Source organism: Euprymna scolopes, chromosome 8, assembly GCF_053919585.1.
Source record: "Euprymna scolopes isolate OS-2025 chromosome 8, ASM5391958v1, whole genome shotgun sequence".
Lineage (NCBI taxonomy): Eukaryota > Metazoa > Mollusca > Cephalopoda > Sepiida > Sepiolidae > Euprymna > Euprymna scolopes.
The window spans coordinates 21,717,974-21,745,689 of NC_136489.1; the positions used below are offsets into that span (position 1 = coordinate 21,717,974).

Below are 27,716 nucleotides of genomic sequence, written 5' to 3' on the forward strand. Positions count from 1 at the left end.
TTCAAGTCCAATGTTAACAAATTCCTAATGAACCGCCCCCTTAAGTAAACACTTCATCAAATCTCCACACTAATGTAATGTACTTGCAATAACCCTTATCCCTGAGTGGCTTCCGGGCCTTGATAAGTGGTGATCACTGTGTAAAAAAAAAAAAAAAAAAAAAAAAAAAAAAAAGTGTATTTGCGAAAACATATTCATGTACTAGCGTGGGGACGGGGGGAGGGGGGTTTACGACTGGGCAAAGCCCAGTCGTAAAATATGCTTAAATATGGTATTTTAATTTGTCCAGATTTCATATTTTATTATAGTCGTGATTTCAAGAGTAAAAAAAAAAAATTGTTTTTTTTTAAGTATTTGGGTGCCATCAGCTAGAATCCAAACCAAAAGCTAAACTTAGCATTCCAAGCTGATAATCTTACCACTGTACCAATGTGATATGCATATGATCTGATTTTGACCCGTTTTTGACCCCTTAAAAATTATTTCAACTTGTTAAAGTATGGGTCATAAAAAATTCAATCATTTGAGGGCCCTTAGTGCCACTTTGTGACTTTTGGTTTCAGAAGAGATAGCATTTGAAAATGTGGAGACAGGTTACATATGTTTTAACAATAATCAAAAAAAAAATTTTTTTAATAAAAAAATATACAGCTTTATAATTAAATATTTAAATAAAAAAATAGGTCATTGTATCAGAATCGAAAATATAAAACTGCTATCACTAAATTTGGTGAATCAGAAAACAGTTCATTTAGATAAAACTGTTGTAAATAGCTGTCAAAAATAAAATAAATCCCAGAGCATATAATGGAGTTATTTATTTTTCTTTTTTAATTGTTTCCATTATTGCACTCAATAACAGAAAAAAGAAAGAAAAGATCAACAACTGCTACAACTAAAGAGTTAACTACTTATATCATGCCAATGAGAGACTCGACTGTTTTCAGTTAGTAAGAAAGTTATAAATCAAACTCTTCACACAATGTTACACAAGGACGGTTTTGCTTATCAGGCATGTGAGTAGCCAATTGAAAAAAGCTGATAGTGAAATTATTTTCCAATCTGTGGGTTCACAACCCCGTGTGAGTGTGTTAACATATAGAGAGAGCAAAGTGCACAAATAAAACTTTTCCTAAACAAGTCTAATTAGTTTCAACTAAGAAAATTAAAATTACGAGAAAGGCACCAAGTATGCAGGGTGTGGAGGGAGAGTGAACAGGAAGTCATTCTTATATCGAACAAAAGTTAACTCCATTAACTCTATCATGAATTGTTGAAATCTTAATCTTCAAGGCAAAAATTACCATCTTAGCTTTTTCTTATAAAATATATTTATAGAAAAAAAAAGTTTTTTTCAACCAAAAAACAAAAGACTAAGATCCATGGTGAGATTATAGTAATTTAAGTGGAAATTTTTGCTAGGTTTTGAAAACAGCAGAGAACTCCTGGTTTATTAAAATAGTTAATAAAAAAATTATGGTTCTTGTCCAGAACCCCCCCCCCCCCCCAATAACAGTTTTTTTTTTTTTAACTGTTGAATATTCGTGACATAGTACAAATTATAGTTGAATTAACCCCTCCCCCTTGTTTTTCCAAAATGGTGAGTGAAGCACTTTTGGACGCTCATAAAATTTTATTTTCTTATTTAAAAAATATAAGTTCTTGATCCATTTACATGATTTTTGGAATATTATATTTTTGTTTTGCCACAGTTGACAAGAAGCAATATTATAATTTAAAATGTCCTTTCCAGAATTTTTTTTTTTTTTTTTTTTTTTTTTTTTTTTTTTTTTTTACACGACTGGAAAATAAATTTTGCTAAAAATATTTTGAAAGAATTGGAATGAAAAAAATATTAAACAAATTATTATTTTTTTTTTTTTTTTTATTTACCCGTAAAAGGATTTAACTGTATTTTTGGTTTGGGAATATTGAACTGCTCAAAGATAGACATTTTCTTTTCAGGTTTCTTTTCTTCTTTTTCTTCTTTATCGTTGTCTCGCTCTCTGTGTCGTTCTTCATCTCTGGAAAAAAAATTTAAACATCAAAATTTTAAAATATAAGTTTTCCATTATATTTCCGATAATTTTTTTATCAGATTTAAGGAAAAAAATTTTTTACTTAAACAAATCTTTTGTTTTCTAATCAAACAGCAGAAGGTAAATAATGCTAAAATTTGCCAGATAGAAGCAAGGAAAGTTTTAAGCTTATTTTTTATTTCCAACAATTTGTCTTCATCATAAATTTTATAATTCCAACTTTTCTTCAGTATTATTTCACTTACTGTAAAAATAAATAGTGAAGCTATCAAAATCTGGAGAAAACCATTTTAGATGTCATTTCATTCAACTCAAATCGCATATCATACAAAAATGGTGGCTGTCAACATCGTTTTTTATATATATATACTAGTGGGGGGTACCTGGTGTTGCTCGGGTGTTTGGAGGTGCGTCTGTTAAAAAGAAGAACGTTGGCCGGGCATTTGGAGGTGTAAAAGAAAAAAAAAAATTTTAGTAGGAAGAAACCCCAAAGCCTTGACGCGAAGGTGGAAACGAAATGGAAAAAAAGCCAGACACCTAACCACCTCGGCCACAAGAGAAGAGGAATTGATAAGTGTGTTAAAATATACAGGTGTGAGGAAGTGGTGTGATGTTTGACCTAGTTTTGTGCTGCAAGCCAGTTACTGTTTCCTCCGCTTTTCGAAGACGCGGCGAGCTGGTAAAAGTCAGGCAAATTAAATACACACGCGACCCCTGTTAAGTCATAGATATTATCATTCAAACGTGATATAAAAAGTTTTAAGAATGAGCGACGGCCTCGAGAACCCGCTGAAAAAAAGCAGACATATACAAAAAGCGAACACACACACACATTTTCGCTTTTATATATATAGAATACAAAATTAGACTGGAACAGCAGAACATCTGAAGGGATTTTCCGAGGATATTTGTGAAGAAAATTCACATAGGAGATAGACCATAACGGACATGAAATTCAGAAACACTAAGACATCTTACTTCGAATTGATTTCTTGATTATGTCAACGCTTACATAAACGATGCATTTTTTAGTGTGCAGATGGACTATTAGATACCTCGCAAAGTAATCCATCCTCCCTGACTGAGGCAAATCAAGAATTTTGAATAGCGAATTACACTTCGCTATAAAGTAGAAAGTCCAATATAGTTTGTCAGAAATTGTGCCAAATCAATTTTTTCTCCAAGTTCCCGATTAAGAATTAATTCAAGCTCTTCAAGCTCCTCAAAATGGGGATTCAGTCATAGAAAGCACGAGTCTGCGATATGCTTTCTGCCAGAACAAAGCAGGAAAGGATCCTCTGAATTAGTGATAATTAAAACATGCCCATTCAACATGACTTTAAAATTTTCTCACATCTTCAAATTTGGTGCTTCTCATGATAATCATGTTTGAATAATAAAACAAACGTCCAATACAACTGCCAACATACAATAGCTGAAGTGAGAGAGCCAATTGCGAATTTCAACATATGATATATGGGTGTAACCATTACATTTATTAGATTTAGATAAAAAAATAAAAATAAAAAATATCACAGCCTTACAATATATTAGTCATCCACAGACAGTTTTGCTGATTCACAGTTCTTCAGTGCAGCTAGACAAGCAACTGTCTCAAGCTAGAACTGAAACTCAAACACTTAGACAAGAGTCAACACTTTTAATCATTACGCTAATTTGGGTGTTGCTACAGAGTTTGTCCATTTTCAAGAACTTTTCAAAGTTTTTCAAGACCTTCTACAGACAAAATTCAAGTTTTCCAATCAAAATTTCAGGTGTTTTACAATCCACAGCAATTCAAAAAAGCGATAAAAATTCAAATATACAACAAATGTTATCATAATATAATCAATAAGAGTTATTTTGCAACCTAGCTGCACAATTATTTTGTGTGTTCTTATGTAGTTCTAAATACCTTTTATTTCATCTCAAATATTAATTCTCTTTATGGCTTTTAAATTCCCAACCAAGATCACTACTGTCTTTTTTTTAACCTGTCCAGTGTCATTTTAGCTTGTCAAAAAAATTTTTTTTAGTGGGGGGGGGGGGTCTCCATTGCAGAAGGTAAGATTTTTGAAGGGGTGGGGACGACACTACTCCCCCACCCAAAATAATTAGATTATAAATTAAAGTAAAAATAGAGAGATTTATTTCGATTTTATTTTTAATATTTTGACACAAATTTTTACTGGACATAAAGAATACAATTTTCAAGGCTTTTCAAGACATTTTCCTTATTTTTAAGGATTTTTCAATAATAAAAATAAGGCCTTTTCATGGTAAAATTCCAAATTCAAGGATTTTTCAAGTCTGTGCTAAGTAGGTAAGTGAAATTACGATGATCAACAGCATCCAAATGCCTTGCTTCATTTCTTAACACCATTTCATTATATACTAGTGGCAGTTTGTTTTTTCACTCACTGATTTGTTCAACCAAACATAGGCAGCATTTATAGCCATGAACAGACTGTATTGCTGTACAACAACACTTCAATTCAGACTAGAACCCATTTAAAGAGAAGATTTGAACCTACAACTATCTAGCGGAGTCTGTAGTTCTACCACTAAGCAACGGGATCAATGTCCATAAATCATATAACCAATGTCTTTATATAAACATTGACCACTACTTTCTCCCGTCTGTTTTCTGACACAATAACACTTTTTAACAAAAACACTATATTAGCATTCCAATATGATCACATTTTATGCCAATAATCAATAATGGGGGTGAGCTTTCAAAAATTATCAATCTGTTTCAGTTGAATTCACAATTTCCTACATTAATTTCACCATACCCGACTCACAAAATGGCTGCTCATGTCTCAGTAGCAATGCGCTTTATTTTGTGATGAATCGAAGAAAAATATAAATTAGACGTCAAAAAAAATGAATATTTGTGCTTAAAAAACATTCCACCTATATTAAAAACAAAAATAAAGAAAAATCCGTATAATGTACGTAGCTGTGAAAGAAAACATATTCCAAAAATGATGTAAATTAATCAAGTAGTTTTATTTTTAAATGAGAAAACCATTTCAGCAAATTTGAGTTTTTCCGATGCCCCCATATTAAAAATGGCTTTCTAAAATCTTGCAAGTTTGAATTATTTGAAGTTATTTTCCTTATTTTCAAGAAAGCTCTGTGATACTGTCACTATTTGTTCAGCCACAGAATTTGGTTTTATTTAAAAATAAAACTACTTGATCAATTTCTGATTTTTGGTGTACGATATTTTCTTTCAGTCACCGGTATGTATATTATACAGATGTTTTTTTTGTTCTTAATATTGGGGGAATATTATATATGTCTATTTCTTACTTGTGTCAATCATCTAGGTGTATATAACAGTGTCTTTGACATCTAATGAATACATGTATATAGTGTAGATATATTCATTTGGATCCTGCATGTATATAAAACATTCATTGTATGGCCATTTCTTCAAATACACAGTTAACGCGTTATAAACTTTCATAGCTTCTTACAATCAAACAACAGGTTTGCTTGTCTCAGATTAAAAGAATCACGTACCTTATTTATCCAAACCTTAAAAGAACGTCATAACGAGTTATATTTTACATAAGTTTTATGGATTCCCTTGTCAGAATTTGGCACGCTGAGTCTTTCTACATTTTCCTGCTTCCAACAGGATCATTCAGACGGCTGTTCGCTAACACGTTTCTCACCAACTCCTCAGTTTGATCTCTGCTAACTTATATCAGCAAACCCCAACCACGTGTCCAAGGACAAATACACAAATCAAAATGTTTACTTCTTACCAAATTCCACAACTGCTCTGAAAATTTCTAAATCGACTTTGTTTATTTCTGCTTAAATTTCTGAATAAACATTCCAGGCTGCAAATGCAAATTTTTCAAAAATCTAAGTATTTTTTTTTTATAATAATCAATCAGGTACGGAATTGTCCATTTGCACCCGATCTTCTAGGGCAGAAAAAGTCAAGCGACACACAGTATCAGCTGTAGGTTTAAGTGAGGACTTTGCCTACTTTGAGCAGAGATGGGATGACTTACAGGGCATAGACGTAGTCTTCCAACTTCTCGAGTGATGCGATGACCCCTTGAGAAAAGACCTCACAAGGGTGTCTAGGTCCTTCGCACACTCCAATGGGACAGCCGTCCTGCAAAAGATAAGGACTCACGCTGTACTACAGGAGAGTGTCATGGTAGCAAGAGTTCAGCTACAATACATGAAACAAGACAGGGACAAACCAGTTCGTGCATTCACTGTGAGACTCAAAGGGCAGGCTAGTGGGTGTCAATACGTGGACGGCTGTAACAACTTGTGGAAATGAGACAACATAATTCATGATTCTCTCACCTGGGGTATCTCTGACGATGATATCCGATTGGATTTACTAAGGCAGCCTCAGCTAACACAGCACTCACTTGAGGAGACTCAGTGGGAAACACTCCGCTGGCTGCCTCCTCATAAACACCAATGAGCTGACAACCTCCGCTGCAGTCGTCAGCTCATACAGAAGACAGGAGCAGAACCACCTACAGGACTGCTGATCACATGCTACCTCCAACCAAAATTCTGATCATCAGTATAGCTCAAACCCTTCTCCAGGTAACCTACCCTGCGGTTAATGCGGTCGATCTCACCAGAGGCCTACTTCAAGACAGAATGAGAGTTTGCTCCTATTGCGGCATACTCCATCACTTCAAAAAGGTTTGCCGACAGTCAACAAAAACGCAGTCCCGCCACAAGTAAGAGTGCAACGGCTGTATTCGACGCCCTCTGCTCCATCAAAACGCCTCTTCTCTCCAACGCATATAAAGGTCATCCCCTTGGACATTACAGACATCGGCATACCCCCCCCTTACTTCCACAGCCCCACTGCCATTGACGCATCCAGCTATGGCAAATACAAGATGCCAGTCATGCCCAGGCGGCATCAGTGTTTCTGACCTCATTCCATGCACAATGAAAATGTCAGCTACAAATGACAAACCTATTGAAATCGTAGGTGCCCTTCAAATGCACATATCGGGTGTATCTGACAATGGAACTATGTGCAGCACACGACAGCTTGTATACTTCACACCATCCACAGGGTGCCTTTACCTTTCTAGCATGCATGTGTGGCTCTCAGCATGATCCCTACAAACTTCCCTTCTGTTGGTACAGCATTAGAACTTTCTTCAGGTGATGCTACAGATCATCATGCTGAAGAAAGCAAAAGATCATGAGCCACCCCCTTCTACACGTCCAGTACATTCAACACGTGTCAACACCAACTGTTACCCATGATGTCAGGCCCACCTATGCGACTTATGATTGACCAGAATGCTGAACCAGTTGCCTACAAAACCTCTATTTCTGTGCTGATAAATTGGCAAGAAGAAGTGAAAGCAGACCTTGATCAAGATGTTCGACTGGGTGTCATAGAGCCAGTTCCTGTTGACACACCAGTCACATGATGTTATCAGATGGTTGTCTGCACGAAAAGATCAGGCAAATCCCAACACATAGTGGACTTTAAACCACTCAACCGGTATGCCACTCTAGAAACACACCACACCCAATCCCCATTCCACCAGATCCGATCCATCCCTTCATACACACGGAAAACGTTTTCAACGCCTAGAATGATTACCACAGCATTCCTCTCTATTAGGATTGCCACTACACAGCAGTCATCACACCATGAGGTAGATACAGATACTGTATGCCCCGCAAGGGTACGTAGCTTCAGATGACGCCTATACCCAGCAGTTTGATGAAATCTTCATGGATGTTGCAGACAAAATAAAAATCATCGATGACATCCTCTTGTGGCCCCAAACAAATCAGAGTGACAACTGTATTGAGAGAAGCTTTCAAGCCATCGAGTTGTTGCATCTGTGTGGTCACAACGGCATCACAGGCAACCTTGACAAGTTTAAATTTGCCAAGAAGGAAACAGAGTTTGCTAGCTTTCAAATTGGGGAAATGACCGTGGGGCTATGTGAGTCCTTCATGGAGATGATAAAAGTTTTACCACTGCCAGAAATATCAGACATACTTTGGACTCGTGAACCAAGACTCGCATATATTTGCATCAACAGAAAAGATGAAACTATTCAGAGACTTCCTGAAACCCAGTGTGAAATTCGACTGAACTAAAAAAATGAAACAAAATTTTGAAGAAGCGAAAAGGTTGATTACCCACAAGATCCAACATGGTGTGGAGATCTTTGACAAATGCAGGCCAACTTGCCTGGAAAGCGACTGGACCAAAGACAGCATAGGATTCTGGCTATTCCAAAAGCACTGTCCCTACCCAGCACCTCTACAAACCTTTCTGCTACAAAGATGGATGGAAGATTGCCCTAGTAGGAAGCAGGTTCACATTATCTGCTGAGTCCTGCTATGCCTCCATTGAAGGCGAGAATTTGGCAGTAGTAGAGGCTTTGGACAAAGCTACATATTTCATTATCGGGTGCCCAGATCTCATCATAGCTGTAGATCATAAACCACTGCTCAAAGTCTTTGGTGACAGGCACCTGGACAACAAACCTAACCCGCGCCTTCACAACTTGAAAGAAAAAAATCCTGCAGTATTGCTTCTAGGTCACTCACATCCCAGGCGCAGTTTCGACACAGGCATGGGTTGAAGATGGATGCTCAAAATTCACTCGAGGCTTGCAGCCTCAAAATTACTTGGTCTCTTGGAGACATATTGAAGCCCTAATGTGGGTGAAATGTTATTTTCATTTGCAAATACCAATTCCCTTATGTTGGTTGATTTATATATTATTGCACGCTGTTGTGCTGTGAATCAATTGACTTTCATCATTACAATATAATGTCTGTCAGAGACGAAATTAAGGTCTACAGTTTAACCTGTCATTGCCCGCCATTTAGACAGTTATCTACAGTGGACTCCTCGAGGCTACCGGACTTGCAGTATACATCTTAGAAAATATTACTACACTCTTCAACCTGTTGCAGTGTTCTTCGTCAGTGAAGTTTTATACCCAGTTTGTCTCAAAGATGAACTATTACTCCTTTGGGATGTTACCGGCCCATTACGACGGATAGCTGAAGATGACGCATCTTTTGCAACTTGGATCTTTTTGTTTTAATAAAATTTACGTTGAAGTTAAGGTCAGCCTGTTGTAATTTCTGATTTGTTTTCTTCCATTCTGCCAGAGGCAAAACCAATGCGAGAGAAATTCTCACAATTTAAAGCATTTATTTAATTCGAAATATGAGTAATGCCGAGTTACCAAGTTAGAATTACAAGATAGCGGGCATTAGGCTGTCATCTATATAGTTGAATCACTCAAAATCCAAACAAAATACTGAGAAAAATCCACCCAATAAATATCATCATAACATTTATTGGGTGAATTTCTAATTTTATTTCATTTACTAACCCTAATTTCGGGTGTGGTTTCCAGTTTTATTTTTTCATTGTTTTTTTTTTTTAATCTGGAATTTTTAAGCAACTTTGGCACTAGTGTTTCGAGCTTGTTGTCTATAATAGTAAATGCCTCTCAAAGCGACCATTTTTTAATTCGATTATCTGAAAGTAATGAAACAAAGTTTCAGAAGTTAAAACTATTCAGGTTGATAGAAAATTAAATTTGAATGCGTTTGGTAAATCATTTATGTGAGCGGTCACTACACTAGATAAAAAGGGGGGGGGGGGGTATTCAAATTGGCACTCATGGTGGCAATTAAAAAAATGCAGAAAAGTATCATGTACGTACCAGTCACAAGACGAAGATGAAATATTCCAAAAATAAATGTAATTTTATTGAGTGTTTTTTGTGTTGGAATTTTTTTTGTACCAATAATGGCGCATCCCCCCCCCCCCCGTTTACATTTATTATTTTTTATCTGGTTCTTGTATTTGATTTTTGTATTTTGTATCTTTTTTGATTCTTAGTTTCGTACATTTTGGGTTTGTACGAAACTCCCTTTAATTTGGAGAAAAGGGAAATGCTAGCTCCGTGATGACGTCACGAGCCCAGCGCGAGATTTGCCCTCTTTTGAAATTCCGCCGACGTGGAGACTGGACGTTCGTTTCATTGCCCGGCGCTGAAAATGGAATTTTGACGAGCCTCCTTCAAAGAAGAAGGCCCGGCAAGAATACCCGAGTATGTGACGAGGCATACTTCCGAAAACTATCTACGTGGCTACGGTTTTGCACGTATTTTAGAAGGAGTGAAATTATTTTAAAAAAAGACTTTATTTTACATGAAAAGGAATTTTGGAACCTCCTACAAAGAAGAAAACCCGACAAGAATACCCGGATATGCGATGCGGCCATACTTCTGAAATCCATCTGTGTGTCTACGGTTTGCACGCTAATGAAGGAGAGAAAATTCTAAAATGACTTTAAACGGAAAAAAAAAAAAAGAAGGCACATGCCTGACTGGCTTTCAACTTGTGAGTACACTCCTGAAATTTATTTCATATGAGAGTGAGATTAGACATTACTATTTTGAATCTTATTATTGTATTCGTTCATGGATACAACATCTTCATTATAAGAACCAGTGTTATTTTTTTCATTATATGTTACCATGGCGTTTCATAAATTTAATGCCGCGAAGGGAAAAATTTGCAACTAATTTTATTGTGAATAAAATCTTTTCTTCGTTTCAAAGCAAGACCTTTATATTTTATTCTTTGCCCCCCCCCCTTTTATTCCATGCTGTCATTTTTTTTTTCAGGTTAATTACTTTAGCGTCAAATTTATCTGGAAGCAAGATAAAATTCCGACATTTGTTTTTTTTTTTTTATTTAAGAAAATGAAATTTTACAACTAAGTTGTAGTGTTTTCGTCTGTCATGATTAAAATCCGATGACAAAAAGGAGAGAAAACTTAAATCAAAGTCGATTGAAAACTCTTCCTTACGTTCAATACAGCTTAGTAGCAAGATCGCTAAAAGTCGTAAACTTTTATTTTTTATTGGTTTTAAATAAAACTACTTGATCGATTTACGTAATTTTTGGAATATGACATGTCCGTTCTGTAACGAGTATATATATCATATAGACTTTTCTGTATTTTCTTTACTTTTAATTGCCGCCATCAGTGTCAATCTGAATAAGCACCAAATATATATATATATATATATATATATATATATATACACACACACACACATCACGTGTTTAACGTTTTTCGATCAAATACACTAATAATACCGCTATCAGCAATAACCAAGTCAGTCCCAAGAATCCAGAGTCGATCTTGGAAATGGCCGAAACCATTTACGATTTGAAAACCGCGAAAATAATTTTTTTTTTTTTAATGTAAAAAGTGTAGAAATAGTTCTAGAAAATAAAAGGTAAAGTTGATATTTATGCATAATACAGACCATGCGGTTTCTTTAGATATGATTTTCAAGTTGAATTCAATTTTTATTGTATCTTATCTTGGTACTTATACACTTATTGCACTGTGCGACTGTGCCATTTTTTAAATAGAGTTTTCAAGTTAAATTCAAGATTTATGATATCTTTATCATTATAATTAAACTGTTAGGCGACAGACAAAACGCCTTCCCCGCCTCCCCGTGTTAAGAATTGAACGTTATTATTTCAGTGCAGACCACAAAAATAAATAAAATAAATAAATAGCTTCAAATCGTTAACTACTAAGGCCATTTCCGGGACTGGATTAGGATATTTTTTGTGTGTTTATACTCGGGATTAACTAATTAAATACGGAAATAATTCTCTTGGTGTCTATTTATACATATATTTCTTTCATTATTATTATCATCATTTTATTTATTAATTTTTTTTTTTTTTTTTTGACAGCATGAGGAAAAATCGGAAGGTTTTACCGACTTTTAAAAATTTCCCAATCATGCTTTTTAAACAGTCCGCCTCCTTTTTTATCATTATTTATTTATGTTGTCATATTTCAAGAGAGAGATCATTAATTCTTTAAACTTTTTCAATGTTTTCATAGTTAAAAATTAACATTTTATTTATTTTTCTATAAGCGAAGAGAACGGGTGAAAAAACAATCGTGAAAGAATGTTAGTCTGCCCGACTTTCCCACCGCATTTTATAGCAAAAAGAAACGAGAAATAAAATAGAATAGCATATTTACCTTCCTCTTTTGTGAAAGGATGATGAAGAAGAAGAATCCCTGACATCTATACGACGTTTAGACATAATCTAAACGAAGTCAATACCAGCGTGGAGAAAAACTGGAGAACTTGAATACTTATGTATTTTTTTTTTTTTTTTTTTTTTAAATAAAAGAACGGAAGTAGAATTCAGGGCAGGAGTTTCCCTTATATTACGTAACTTCCGGAAAGTTGAAATTCCTTATTGATTGTCTTCTCTTGTTCTGGTTGAACTAATTGAATTTCGTGTTTGTTTTACAATCCACAGAGGTACAAAAAAAGTGGTCACAGTTTTAAATATATAACAAATAAATGTTAGCAAAGGCAAGATAAGTTACTCGTCTATCTGGAAAAGTTTTTAGTGTTTTTACTCATATTAAAACGTTTAATTCGTTCGAAATACATGTACTGTCGTGCTCGTGCGATCGGTAGGAACAAAAAAATGGCGGTGAAAACTGACAGCCTAAATGTTTAAAGTTCTGATAATGACAGTATTTTGTGTAATTTTATGTTTAAGTAATTATCAAATTTTAAATATTTAGGCTGTCAGTTTTTGCCGCCATTTTCTTGTTCGTATCGATTGCTCGACAGTACATAGATTTCGAACCGTCGATTAAACGTTTTTAAAGCGTGTAAAACCACTAAAAAAAACTTTTTTGATTTTGCTAACATTTATTTCTTATATGATAGAAATCTTTCCAAGCTCCAGAAAGTAATACATATACATGTTCCTATAAGACCTGATCAAGAAAATAAGTTTTCAACAGACTTTACTAATCGCACATAGAAGACCACAAGAACGTATTCTCTACAAACCATCTCATGCTCTTTGGGTGCTACTGCTAGGGTAGAGAACCCAATGACCCACATATCCAGCCTAATAATACCACATACACAATGCCACGCTGGCAAATATTTACATACACATATATTTATACTATGAACATTTTGATTTGCGATGCATGCATAACCCAACTTTCTAGTTTGTATGAATGACTGAAAAATAACTGTATATTCTTATATCTATACTCCTATAAATTTGATTTTTTTGTGTATTGATATTCATATTAAAACCCATTTTTCTTTTTATTTAAAAAGAAAATACAACTTTGTTATGCATGGGTCATGGAATTGCATTCATCTGCAAAACATTGCTTTTTTTGCATAGGAGTCACCACTTATCAAGGCCTGGGGGCCACTCGAGGATAAGGGTTAATGAGTGTACAGTAGTCAATGGGATTATAGCGTAGTAATCGTAAGTAGTGGAAATTTTGTAAATTGGATTACTTAGGACGGTTCAACAAGAACTTGTTTACACTGGACTTGAAGAAAATCATATTGTAGTCAGCTGGAAAGCAGGAAAAAGAAAGACAGGTCCACAGGCGTGCAGTTCTAAGAAAGAAGCTATGTTCATGGAATCTATGTTTAGGTTTAAGCACAGATTAAGAGTGGAGAAAATTATTGATAGTGATTTTGGCTAGACGAAAGTTTTTTGTGAAAGTTTGGCAAGGGGGGACCATAAATTGGAGCTCAGACAAGCACTTGCCATGAAAATAACGATAAAGCAGAGAAATGCCCGCAACGTCTCTTCTGTGGTAAAGAGGTTGCAGGGAAGAGTTAACAAATTTACCGAATCTCCATTACTAACGGTTACTATATTGTCCAATTTCTACTGTACACTCTTTAACCCTTATCCTCGAGTGGCCTCTTGGTCTTGATAAGTGGTGATACCTATGTAAAACAAAAAGGTAAAAAAAAACTACAAAGTCTATTTTGACGACAAAAAAAAAAGCTACAAAGTCTATTTTGAACTCTGTCAAGGCAAGATAAGATGCTTCCAGCAGCATTCCCCAAATGTGGCAACAGTACTCCATAATTTGACTACCTGGCTTTTATATAGGTAGAGGATTGCATCAGGAGTAATATATCTACTGGAGTGGTAGCTGGATCCTACCATTTTTCCAGCAACCATGCCAACAGATTTGATGTATGTGTTCCATTTCAGATCAGGAGTAAAGGTCAAGATCAGAAGCTTATCAAAACATGATGAGAGCCATGCATAGATAATTTGTATATTCTTTTAAACATTCTATTTGATTAATTCCCTATTAGTCTTTTCGTTTTTTTTTTTTTATGGGACGATGATCAGTTAAGATAAAAATGAAATGTAATAAGTCCTCAGATGTACCTCTCCATCATACAGTATATCGATACTCTATGGCTGACTGGAATAGCTTCCGTACATTTATATCAGATCTACCTCTGCGTTCCATATTTAAAAAAGGATGTGTCCTCTATAGCATCAGACCTGTCAGAATGGTTAATTGTAGGTATAGACTATTTCATACCCTTGAAAAAGTTCCAGCAAAAACCTAATAGCCAGCTGTGGTTCTCTCCAGAATGTGCTGCTGCCATTGTGCACATAAATTACCTTTTCCATTGCTTCCAATGTAATAGATGTACTGAGACTAAAGCCGCTTTTACGACTGCCAGCAACTACTGTAAAAAAGTAATAAAGAACACAAGAGAGCTGTATGCTCAGTCCGTCAAGTCCAAAGTAGCTGAGCAGTGGCTTAGTTCCCACCAGTTTTGGCAAATAGCAAACAGAATCCTGAACAGAAGCATGTGCTCTATCCCAACTCTCATAAATGGACCTGAGGTAATCTCGTCAGGATCAGACAAAGCCAAACTTTTTACCAAGAACTTTGCAGCTAATTCTACCCTTTGCGACCAAGGCTGCCAACCTCCAATATTTCCTCCTGTATCAGAAAACCTGCTATGTGATATACAAATATCTGTACGTGATGTTGCCAAGCTAATCAAAAACCTTGATTCCAGTAAAGCAACCGGCCCTGACGTTATTCCAATTATAGTACTCAAAAAACTTCAACTCGAACTAGCGCCTATACTTACAAAACTGTTTAAACATTGTCTTAAGGGGAATTGCTTCCCATCACCCTGGAAAATCTCATCAGTATGCTCTGTATTTAAGAATTCAGGTGATCGCTCATCTCCCTCTCAGTACAGACCAATAAGTCTTCTGTGCGTTATGAGTAAGTTGCTGGAATCTGCGTTAAATAGAGAAGTAATCAACCATCTCAGCGAAAATAACCTTCGTAGTGACACGCAATATGGTTTCCGTTCTGCTAGATCTACAGCAGATGTGCTTACAGTTATATCTCATAGGATTAGCGAATCTCTTGCCGGAGGCAACCTTTCTAGGTCGATTACTCTTGACATATCAAAGGCTTTTGATAGAGTATAGCATAAAGGTTTACTTCACAAGATCTCCAGCTATGGTATAGCTGGAAATGTCTTCTCAATTATTAAATCATTTTTCTCTGATAGGTTCATAAGAGTAGAGGTTGATGCCAGAAATCAGAATCTCACAGTATTAATGCTGGAGTCCCTCAGGGGTCCATCCTGGGCCTAATTCTCTTCCTGATCTACATTAATGATCTTCCAAATCACATCCTTACATCATTTGTAGACATTTATGCTGACAACACTAATATCTGTGGTAGCACATCTAAGACCATAAAAGACCAAGTTCTCTCCGATTCTCTCTCCTCTGATCTTGAGTAAGTTGTACAATGGGGAAAAAGGTGGCTGGTTACTTTTAATGCATCTAAAACCAAGCTTTTATCTTTACATCATCAATGCTCTGATCCCCATCTGGCATCAATTGAAATGAATGGCTCTTGTCTTGGGGAGGCCTCATGTTTTGATAAGCTTCTGGGATTGACCTTTACTCCTGACCTGAAATGGAACACGTACATCAGGTCAGTTACCAAGTTCGTTGGGAAAATGGTAGGATCCTTCTACTGCTCCAGAAGATATCTCACTGCTGAAGAAAGGTGAAACTGCAATATTTGAGTCATGAATTCAATATATTAAAGAAAGGCGAAACTCCAATTATCTTAGAATCATGAATCGGGCATATTAAAAATTAGTATAAGTTCGTTATTCGTGGATGTTTTGTTCACTGAAAAAGGAAAGAAAATAGAAGAGAGAAAGGAAAAAGAGCAACGGATGGTGCCACGCCATTCTTTATTTTCAAGTCAATTCCATGAGGATATTATTTGCATTGGTATACCATCAGAAAGAAAAGGCCGTGGAGTTCTTTTTTTTTTTGCTTAATCTCGGTGCTTTTAATTCAATTATTTTAAAGGACCTGTAGGGTTATTATTTCTTTCAAAATCTTCAATTTGTTCTTCAATTAATGTAAAAATTGGCACACATGATTTTCATTTCTCATTATTTGTGATGCGTTTTATTTCTCTTCTTTGTTACTTTGTTGAGTTTCTAAAAAGAATAAAAACAGAACAAAAAATATATAAAATATATTTTCCTTTGGATTCATGTTCTCCCTCCATTTGCCTCTGCGAAATGCATACATGCTTTGAATTAACCTGCCAACTAACATTGTTACCTCCAGTCACTATTCAAGGAATGAATGAAGAAACACCACAAAAGAAATATAGTAGCTTGCCAAGCGTTTTATTTTAATACATGTGCTTTTCGAACTGACTTGCTTTTTTTGGGAGTCTTTTTTTGTTAGCACCTCTAATAAAATAATTAAATGTCAAGCACAAAAGCATGGAATAAATAACAGAACTCTTTAAAACAAAGCAACAAAAGGATTTATTTATTATTTAGAAAGTTAACCGTTGGACTGTGCCCAGATTGAGAAAGAATTATTAGGAGGTTCTGTTGATCTGTCAGTCAGGAAGCCGTTCCTTGTCTAGTTCCATGTTGGCAACAGTTATGTTCAATGAAAATCGTCAATGCTGGAATGTCGAGTGGACAGGCACAAGAGAGAAAGAAAAATATCTGGCTTCTCTGCTGGTCAGGTTCTCTTTGCTCCCTGACTGTGCTTTCCAGAAGTGGCTAAAGAAGTTCCTTTGAGGATAAATTAATCAATGCACCCCACTAGCTGATTGGTCAGTGTGTGGTCGAATTACTCAGTGAGGGAGAGTCGTTGATTCTCAATAGAAAATAGATCGTTTGTGACTGCTACACTTTCTTGTCATTTATGATGTTTTCAAGTTATAAGAAAAGAATAAAGAAAAGAAAACTTCTCCCTTTAAAGAATACTGTTGCTTTACAAGCGTTTCTGTTATAAATACATGTTTTTTATTGATAATGTTTTCATGTTGATAATTTTCTTCCATTCAAAGAAACAATTAACATCATGTGACTCAAACTGTTACAAAGAACTTAGCTGACTTTCATTTTTATGCCCTTTTCACACGTTATTGAATTCAAAAAATAAAAATAATATATATATATATATATATATATATATATATATATATATATATATATATATATATAAAATATTATGACAATTTTTTAATTTATTAATAATAAATGCATATGGGCATGATCACAAAATCTGAAAATTGGGAGAGAAGTTGCAATCACCTTTTTATTTTTCATTTTATTATGCCATCTTTGAAGTTTCAAGTAAAGTCACCAAATTTTAATAATAAGTTGTATTTATTTTGATATACATTAAGTTAGCATGTTCTTTATGAAGACTTGGTAGTAGTTAGCCAGCCCCAGAAAGTTTTGGCGTGCTTGCACATTATTGGGAGCAGGTATGTTCTTTATGTCTACCATTTTTATCAATTATGTGACCTACGTATTATCTTGTTCATAAGGAAGTCACACTTAGCTTCTTTTGCTTTAAAACCGAAGTTTTGAATTCTTTTAAAAACCACATGTATTTGCTTGCGATGCTTCCCTGTGCATTTACTGGCAATGACAATGTCGTCCATGCAGGCGCAAGTGAAGTCAAAGCTACCCAGCATGGTGTCCATGACCTGCTGAAAGATTGCAGGTGCTACCTTGACCCCGAAAGCTAACCTCTCAAACTTGTACAATCTCCTGTGCGTATTGATGCAGAGGAGTTTAGAACATTCCTCCTCAACAGGGATGTGTAAATACGCATTGATTAGATCCATCTTAAAAAATATTTTACCACTGGATAGTTTGTTGAATACTTTCTCTAGCTTTTAGAGCTGCATTCAGGTATATGGATCTGCACAGACATGAATCTGATTGGTCTTTGTGGTCACATATATGTTAGGGGCTGCCCAATCACTGGTGCTCACTTTTGATGGTATTCCGGCCTTTTGTAGCTGATCCAGTTCCTTGATTTTCTCAGTTGCTGCAAACGGGGCATTTCGTTTCTTTTTGAGAACAAGTAGAGCATTTTTCTTCAGTTCGAATTTGGCTATAGCCTTGGTACATCTTCTAAGACCCGATGAGAATATTTCTGGAAATTTTTCCTTTAACATGCCCTTCAATTGTTGTACCCCTGCAGACAAGTCTTCTACCTTATAGCAGAATTTGTTCATATGTTGGTTTCATAATTCAAATCGCTCCATTCAATCCATTCCAAAGAGGTTTTTGGATGTCTTATGTTCATAAAATTTCACTTTTTTGGTAGTGCCATTTAATGTCACAGGGAGCTTTCCCTCAAATTTTACTTTTTTACTGCTCGAGCTGACCTATTCGCTTTAAGCATGGTTTGTTTCTTCAACCTTTTTCATGCGTGTAGGTTGATAATGGACAGGTTTGAGCTTTAGTCCAACTATAACTCCATTATCTTATTGAGGATATTGACAATGATGTATTTCCGCTGGTTCTTCTCCACTTCCCTGTCGGATCTTGTTTGTCGAACCCTTTTGTTTTTGTTCCTTTTGCAATGCCACACTCATTGCATATTTTATTTTGTAAAAACATTTAACGAATCAATGCTGTCTGCCACAACAGTTGCATGGCTTGTGAGCGAATCAGATTTAGAGATTGGATGGCCACTCTTTGGTTGTACCTGATTTTTCTTCTCATTTGTTTTTTTTCCCCCCATGAGAGTAATCCTTTGGTCTGAAACTAGTCCTTCGCACGTATGACACACCTGATTCCTCAATGTTTTGTGAGTCATTCTTTACACTAACTACATGTTGGTAATCCTCGGTCAACTTCTGGAGAGTGAGCCCTTGTTCACTTTCGGGTCTAGATAGGACTCATCTTATCTCTGCATTTTTTGCTGGGACAAGAATCTGTGCAAAAATCAAACATTTGAAATTGTCCGCTGATAATTCAGTTAGACGAAAATCATCACAGTGTTTGTTAACAATAGATGCAACAGTGAGATAGTCTTTGTCGGCGCATTTTGCTTGTGAAGAAGCATCATATTCAGGCTGAAGAGTTCAGATAAGAGCTTGACCACTTCAGAGAATTCCAGCTTGCTCATTTTCAATGAACTTACTGTGTTCTGTGGTCCCTAGCTTCTCTAGAATTAGGCGGACCTTTTTGGCATTGCCCAACTCTTGGCAGTCAACAGTGAATAAGTCCTCACATCTCCTATAAAAAGCGTTAAAAGTCATACCTCCTTGGATAGGTGGTTAAACGTATCGATGGAATTCCATATGATGTTTTGGGAACATGCAGTATTGTCATCACTGTGTTCCATCTTACTCAAAACTTTTTAAAATAATTCCTCATGTCTTTTCTGTTGAAAAAGCAATTTCTCCTCCAACATATGTTGCCACTGTGTTTATTGTTGCATTTGGTCTTTAAAACTTTCCTCCAACTTTTGCTGGTGATCAATTTGAGCTCCTAGTAATTGAGTAATTATGGCCTTGAAGTATATTGGATATCTTTCCCAGGCAAACAACAATTTTTTTTTTTTCTGAAACTGGAATAAGAAAAATCTCGAAAGGATAAAAGAAAAAGAAAATGTTTTTTCTTTTTTGTGTGTATGTGTGAAGGCTGTCAGGTCTCACTTGGTAAATTTCCATATACAAAACTTTAAAGGCAAACTAATGTGGGAGGAAAAAGAATTTTTTCCAAAAATTTACTTCAACAAAAATGGCTTTCAAGCCTTTTAACAAGAAAGATGAAAAAGAATATTTGACAGTTGTCCAAAAAATAAGAAGGAAAAAAAATGTTCACTTTGAAAATGGACGGTCAACCAAAAATAAGAAGGCATTTCACAAAATTTGAATAATAAAATGTTACATTTTGCTTATGTAATAACCAAGTTAGGAAGAATGAAATATGTTTCACTTCCAACTGAAAAGCCTAATTTGCATAAAAGTGGACAGTTATATTTAGAATTTAGGTCAATTCTTTTTCTTCCTTGTCCCCACAAAGTACGGCGTAACGTTTTTTTTTTCTTATTTCTATTTTCTTTTTTTAGAAACAAAAATTAATTTTAGAATAATTTAACAAGAAATTAAAAAAAAACACATAGCCAAAAAACGCCTGGTTTACAGTGTTTTTTATTTTTTTTCATAAAGAGATAAAGAGAATTTACTTATGACTTAATCCAAACGTTTTTCGTATTTAAGTCAGAGCTTACTTGCATTGTTTCTTTTTTTCTTTCAGGGTCCTAGCATAAGCTATTTCAAATAGTTGTTGACAAGTCATTTTAGTGTAAAATCGAATTATCTTGCCACCAAACAGTTGTTTCTCATGTAAGTTCAAATCCTTGTTTGTCAGTGTTATGATGTTAATATTTGTATAATTGACTCGGGAGAACACAGTAACAGTTAATAAATATGTATTGACGAAAATACATGAAAAAGGTAAATTGAGCAATATCTTTGCTCAACTGCTGGACTAGTGGGTGACGACCATACTCTCTGCATGTCTGTCTCTGACTCATTTTGTCAACTGGTCCTTGGTATCCAGAAGTGACATCATTGATTATTTCTAGGCAGTAGGGGTGCTTCCCAAACAAAACGTTAAACTGAGCCTTTATGTAATGAAGCGGTGCACTCTCTTGGTAACATAGCGTATATGGACATTTGTAAGAAAATCAGCAGCAGCCATAGGATAGTTGACTAGTGAAAATATTAGCAGCAGCAGCCGTTAAAGCATGTACGCAAATTGGCAAGTGTGAATGTGTTTACGTCACAGGAAGGAGAAGGAGAGAGAAAAGAAAGAACAGCACATGGTCAAGCGAAGGAAGAAAATCTTAAAAGAATCTTGAGCACACGGTACAGTGGGGGAAGAAGTAGCCGGTTACTTTTAATGCATCTAAAACCAAGCTTCTATCTTTACATCATCAATGCTCTGATCCCCATCTGGCATCAATTGAAACAGATGGCTCTCGTCTAGGGGAGGCTTCATGTTTTGATAAGCTTCTGAGATTGACCTTTACTCCTGATCTGAAATGGACACATACATCAAGTCAGTTACCAAGGTCGCTGGGAAAATGGTAGGATCCTCCTACCGCTCCAGAAGATATCTCGCTACTGATGCAATTCTTTATCTGTATAAAAGCCAAGTACGTCCAAAGATGGAGTACTGCTGCCACATCTGGGCAGGAGCTGCTAAAAACAGCCTATCCTACCTTGACAGAGTACAAAATAGGCTCCGTGGCTTAGTGAGAGATGCCTTTTTCTCTTCCCTGCAACTAATCTCTCACAGAAGAGACGTTGCAAACCTGTCTTTGTTTTATCATTATTTCCATGGCAAGTGCTCGTCTGAGCTCCAATCTCTCGTCCCCCCTTTGCCAATCTTTCACAATAAACACCCGTCTAGCTGAAACCACTGTCAATAATTTTCCCCACACTTTATCTGTGCCAAAACCAAAACGTAGAATCCATGAACAAAGCTTCTTTCTTAGAAGTGCATGCCTGTGGAACTCTCTTCCGTTTGCCTGTTTCCCACCTGACTACAACTTGGATGTCTCCAAGTCCAACATAAACAAATTCCTGATGAACCGCCCCCTTAAGTAAGACACTTTATCAAATCCCCATTACTAACGTTTACTACGATACTATCCCATTGATCACTGTACACGCAATAACCCTTATCCCTGAGTAGCTCCCGGGTCTTGATAAGTGGTGACCACCATGTAAAAAAAAAAAAAGTGAGCATTTTTTTTTAAATTTGTCTCAGTTTCATTGAATTTTTGTTTGTATAAATACAGGATGGAATGATAAAACAACACTTATTTTAAAACTTTTATTGAAAAAAATCAATTCAATTAACTTGATTATTCAATGTAGCCACCTTCAGCCTCAATCACCACCTCAATACAGGTCTAGAACTAGGAACATGCCTTTGCCACAATCGTCGGCAAATACTCAGCAGATGGTGGAGATACGGCTGGCTTTGGTGTTGTGAAAGGTCATGTTGGTGATGTTCTCGACATATGACAAAACAAAGTAGGTCAGCCGGTTCAGGTTGGAGGAGGAGGGGGGGGGCTGTGAGAGAAGGTTACAAAATTGTAGCATTCCTTCTGAAGTCAAATCTGAGTCTCTTTGGACTTGTGGTCAGTGGCCACTTGATTGCACCAGGGGAACACCACACTCTTCACTACATCCAGGTACACTTTGGTGTTGACTTTCAAGCCGACTTTGAAGATGTGAGGTGGCATGATATGGCTTAAAACCACACCAAGGATCATAACTGTGGATCATCCGATGCATTGAGCTGTGCCCTCAAGCGTTGAACTGTCTGGATTAGCATTTTTAGGGAGCTAGCAACAATCCTGTTGTCATAAGTAGGATCGGTAAAGAAGGATGAGTTATATTGCGGTGCATCTCCGATCTCGCTCGTTGAACATTGTGTCAATTTCAGACATGATAGAAAGTTCCTACTAACTAGTAGATGGTCTATAATAAAAAAAGAAAACCGGTTTTCATCAAATGGAAATGGAATCATGTCGTCTTTTCTAAAGCGACAATTTTATCGTTCCACACTGTATTGTCTTATATTCTTGTGTTGTTGCAACTGTTAAATAAAATAAGATAATATACATATTAGAAAAGATGTTTGGCTAGGGATTTGTATCCTTGACCCCCAATATCACCAGATTAGACCAATCCTATAATGACCTGATCCCTGTTTATTGTGGTGTAATGCTGGCTCTGTACAGTTCTAGGAGGTCACTAACCCTTTCTCAAAGAGAAAAGGCAAAGCCTGGGAGTCACAGGCTTTGCCTTTTCTCTTTGAGAAAGGGTTAGTTCCTTGCTAATCGCCTGAAGTGCCCTGCAGGGTAAAAGTGCCTGTGCTCTGGAATGTTGACTTTTTCAATCCCATTTTCTGACCCTTGCAGTGGGAGAGAACTAAATACTCAGAGAATTCTCAAGCCTGTACCACAAAGGGACTCTAGAACGTCTGCTGAACAACATGAAAGTTTGGCTACTTAATCAGAAGAGATTCCTACGAACGCTAAAAACAAACAAGTACAATTGCTTATACACTCCCCTTCTCTGTTTCGTGGAGGTCGCTTCCTTCTCATTCCTTAAAACTAGTAAGTTGACATGAATGTAAAGAGTAACACATACGTCTAAAAGTAATAAACCAATGCGAAATTGGAAGCTCCTATAATGGAAGGAGACAAGCAGTTAAAAATGTTTCGACTATCCACCAGTCGACTGAACGAAAAGAATGCAAGAAGGCTGACTCAACATACTACCCTGGCTTCTGAGTTAGATGGCAAGGCACAATAACTCCATGATTCATGTATCCAACTTCATTGATTTGTGCACATATACACACACAAGAACAAAAGTAACATGCACGCATACACAATGTAACACTGCCAAATACTCAAATATGCACATATTCACACAATGAACAGTTTGACTTGTAATTAATATTCACTCAACTTTCTTTCACAAACACGTGTTGAACGTTGACTAACATGGAAGTAACTGTTATATACATTTATATAAAATGCTTTCTAATAAACTTTCATATTTCTTCTCTTATTTTAATATTTCATTGTATTTTGTATTTCCATTTACACATGCATCTTTGTATATATATATATATATATATATATATATATATATATATATATATATATATATATATATATATATATATATATATATATACTAGCTGGATGCCCGGCATTGCCTGGTCAGACAATATGCTTAAACATATTTTAATTTATGCAGATTGCATGTTTATTAATGTAGAATCAATCCTCTATTCGCCCATGTATGGAGTATTGCTGCCACATCTGGGCTGGTGCATCTGCTACTAGTCTCTCGCTCCTTGACAAGGTTCAAAAGAGAGTCGCAAATCTGATAGGCCCTGAACTGGCATCTAAGCTTCAGCCTCTGTCCCATCGACGAAATGTTGCATCCCTCTGCCTGTTCTACAAGTATTTTAGTGGTGAATGCTCTGATGAACTGCAATCACTTGTGCCCCCACGACGCGAGCACCCTCGACAAACCCGACAGGCTACTAGATCCCACCCCCACACTGTAGAGGTCCCTAGATGTAAAAGATCTTTTTACTCCAATAGTTTCTTCCCCAGAACCGCAAGACTCTGGAATTCCATTCCAGGTCCCTGCTTCCCCAACAGTACTGACGTGCAGAAGTTCAAGTGTAACGTGAACCGACACCTTGCTGCCCAAATCCCTACATAGTACCCCAGTAGTTGTTGCCCCTGATAGTAGCCCCCTACACCAAAGTGGCAATTTGCCTTGTTTGGGGTGAAAATGTAATAAAAAAAAAAAAAAAAAAAAAAAAAAAAAAAAAAAAAATTATATATTACGAAGAATAATTTGCCCGGGGGACTAATTCGCAAATGTCGTTCATCAGATTTCATCTGTGTTTGTTTACAATATCATGTCAGCTGATATTTGGCAGTGACGATGAATGTTCTGGAAAAGTCACTTCTGATTAATGTTTACTTTTAAAATATGCAGAAGAAAAAATGATTTGTGGCTATTTTAAATGGTACCTTTTCTTTTATCATAATTTGAACTCATTAATAATAACAAATTAAAATAAAATGGTGAGGTACACCCGGGCTTGAATAGGGGATCATTTGATTTGTAGTCAAATGCTCTATCACTGAGCTATATCTCCAAATGTCAACAATTCTGTTTTTTAAGAAGAAATACTTTGCCAATATTTTACTATCTCCCTTGCCGGTGTAATGTATAAAAATTCCCATTGTAAAAATTCTTTTTTATTTATTAGAAAATGACTTTTTAGGATTGAATTTTTTTCGATTTTCGATACTTATCAGATGAATTTCTGTACTAAACATATCTAAAAACACTACCAGACATATAAATTAGCTTTGTGTGAAAATTGCAGAAGATTTGTTGTTTGGGAACCTATAAGAAAAGAACACACACATACACAGAGTAATTTCTATATAACAATAGAGATATATATGATTAAATAGTAATTCAAACACAATCTTTACATGTCACAGTCAAAAACATATCTTTAATATCGAGAGTGTAATTCTTGTTGTTGGTCAGACCTCCATTTTTTTTATTTCTTTAAATAAATAAAAAGATGGAGGCCTGACCAACTGTGTGTGACATGTAAAGATTGTGTTTGAATATGTTTTTTCTCCGTTTGAAGACTTTGCTACATTCAACAATACAGTGATAACATATTTTTACTGTTTGTTGAAGATTACCAATGAAACAGATCTGTAACATATACTCTTTTCTAATGAGAAACTAAAAGAATATGTGTTTTCAAAAAATTATGAATTCAACTTTAAAAAAAATATATATTAGTGATGGGATGATTCCAATATGTTTCCCGATTTTGATAGAATTACCGATTCCGTGCTAAATTCCCGATTACAATACAATTACCAATTCCGATTCTTTATAAATCTCTAATTATTTAGCTATAAAGTTGTTATTTTCCGATTTTCGTAAAAACATGTTAAATATGTAGATATTTTCCTAAACATCAAAATACACTTGTGGAGGATGATCCATCGATTTTAACTTTACTGATATTTAAAAATCAATAAATATTTATTATTTTATCATTATTACCAGCAATGGAAGATTTTGCTTTAAAAAAAATCAAATAAAAAAAGACAATTAAAGAATCGTTTTGGCATCGAAAAACAGGAATCAATTTCCCGATTCCGATATCCCCAAATCTTCTGAGTTTTCCAATTCCCAATTCCGATTAATGATCCCAACACTATTTTATATATATATATATATATATATATATATATATATATATATATATATATGAATGTTTATTTAAGAAATGTTATTGATTTCAATATATACCGTTTTTATTTAATGTGTTAAAACTGTTATAGAAAAAACAGAATAACCATTAAATAAGAATAAAGCTCAATATACCTGTTTTATAGTAGCAGAGCATATGTAGTATAAAATTTTGCTAAAACTCAGTCTTACAATTTTTTCATAACTTTCTTTTATTCCATCATGAATTTTCCCATTACAGCTGTTTTGTTAACAGGTAGATAAGTCTATGATCTCATGTTTTCACCGAGATCTTCCGCAAGGCCTCCCCAAGACGAGAGCCATTCATTTCAATTGGTGCCAGATGGGAATCAGAGCGTTGATGATGTAAAGATAAAAGCTTGGTTTTAGATGCATTAAAAGTAAAAAGCCACCTCTTTCCCTATTGTACCACTTGATCAAGATCAGAGGAGAGAGAATCAGAGAGAACTTGGTCGTTTACGGTCTTAGATGTGCTACCATAGATAGTAGTGTCAGTAATATGCATGGTTTCTCAGAGGTTTTTGTCAATTGATCTTGTGTATTGGCTCTGAGATCAAGCCACGAGGCTAGAGGAACCCTGCAGGTTAAAGCTGGTGAATCAGCCCTCCCCTTTGATCAATTCCCAAGTATCTGGGAATCACTCTTGATAGAACACTTAAGGAAAAAGAAACAACCTCCTAAAGAAAGTAGCCAGAACGTGATAAGGAGCTTCCCCAAAAGTCCTCAGAATAATAGCAGTTGCACTCTGCTATAGTGCTGCAGAATTCTACACCCCAGCACGACCTCAGAGCCAATACACAAGATCAATTGACAAAAAACTCTGAGAAACCATGCATATTACTTCAGGATGTCTGAAGTCACCCCCAACACAATGCCTACCAGTAGCAAGTTCAATCGCACCACCCAACATAAAGAGGAAATAGGCAACTCAAAAATGGATTCAAAAGTTCGAGAACACCAGGAACATATGGATTTCATTTTTCGGACTCACTTCCTCATCTTCAGTGTTTTTTCCACTACGTTTCGGCCATATTATCCTTCGGCCATTTTCAGGTGTATCTCAAACACGGGAACTGTTTTTTTGGAATTTCGAACCCAACCCTTTATTGTTACGTGGGTACCATGTTCTCATTCCATTCAGGCCGTCCCTGCTGCTACCGCTTAATGCTGTTGCTGCTGCGTCTATCGCTGTCGCTGTTCTTTGAGTTTCCGCACTTTCCAGTTATTTATTATTTTAACTTCATTCCAGAGGGGGCGATGGTCACCCTTTTCCTTCCACACATGGTAGGCTATAACCGACTTTTCCATCTCCCATCTAGTCACTGCTTTTCGTAACAATAAAGGGTTGGGTTCGAAATTCCAAAAAAACAGTTCCCGAGTTCGAGATACACCTGAAGAAGGCCGAATGATGTTACGACCGAAATCAGTGGAAAAAATACCGAAGATGAGGAAGTGAGTCCGAAAAACGAAATCCATAATGAAATCACCTCATCCCAGAACTATAGACAATTACTATCCAATCGGTGCAGACCCGACATTAGGATTGAATGGCGACGGATCAA

At 35.9% G+C, this 27,716-nt stretch overlaps 1 protein-coding gene across 1 annotated transcript in view; it reads right to left on the bottom strand.

Annotated features, from left to right (window-relative positions):
* LOC145283501 (putative pre-mRNA-splicing factor ATP-dependent RNA helicase PRP1) overlaps positions 1-12,295 on the bottom strand; it is a 50,173-nt gene extending 37,878 nt beyond the window's left edge. Inside the window, exons 1-2 of the mRNA XM_080132326.1 lie at positions 12,130-12,295; positions 1,894-2,024 (exon numbers count right to left, since the gene is read on the bottom strand). Of these exons, the coding sequence (XP_079988452.1) occupies positions 1,894-2,024; positions 12,130-12,194 (196 nt within the window). The 5' untranslated portion in view covers positions 12,195-12,295. The remainder of the gene's footprint in view (positions 1-1,893; positions 2,025-12,129) is intronic.
* Between the last annotated feature and the right edge of the window lie 15,421 nt (positions 12,296-27,716).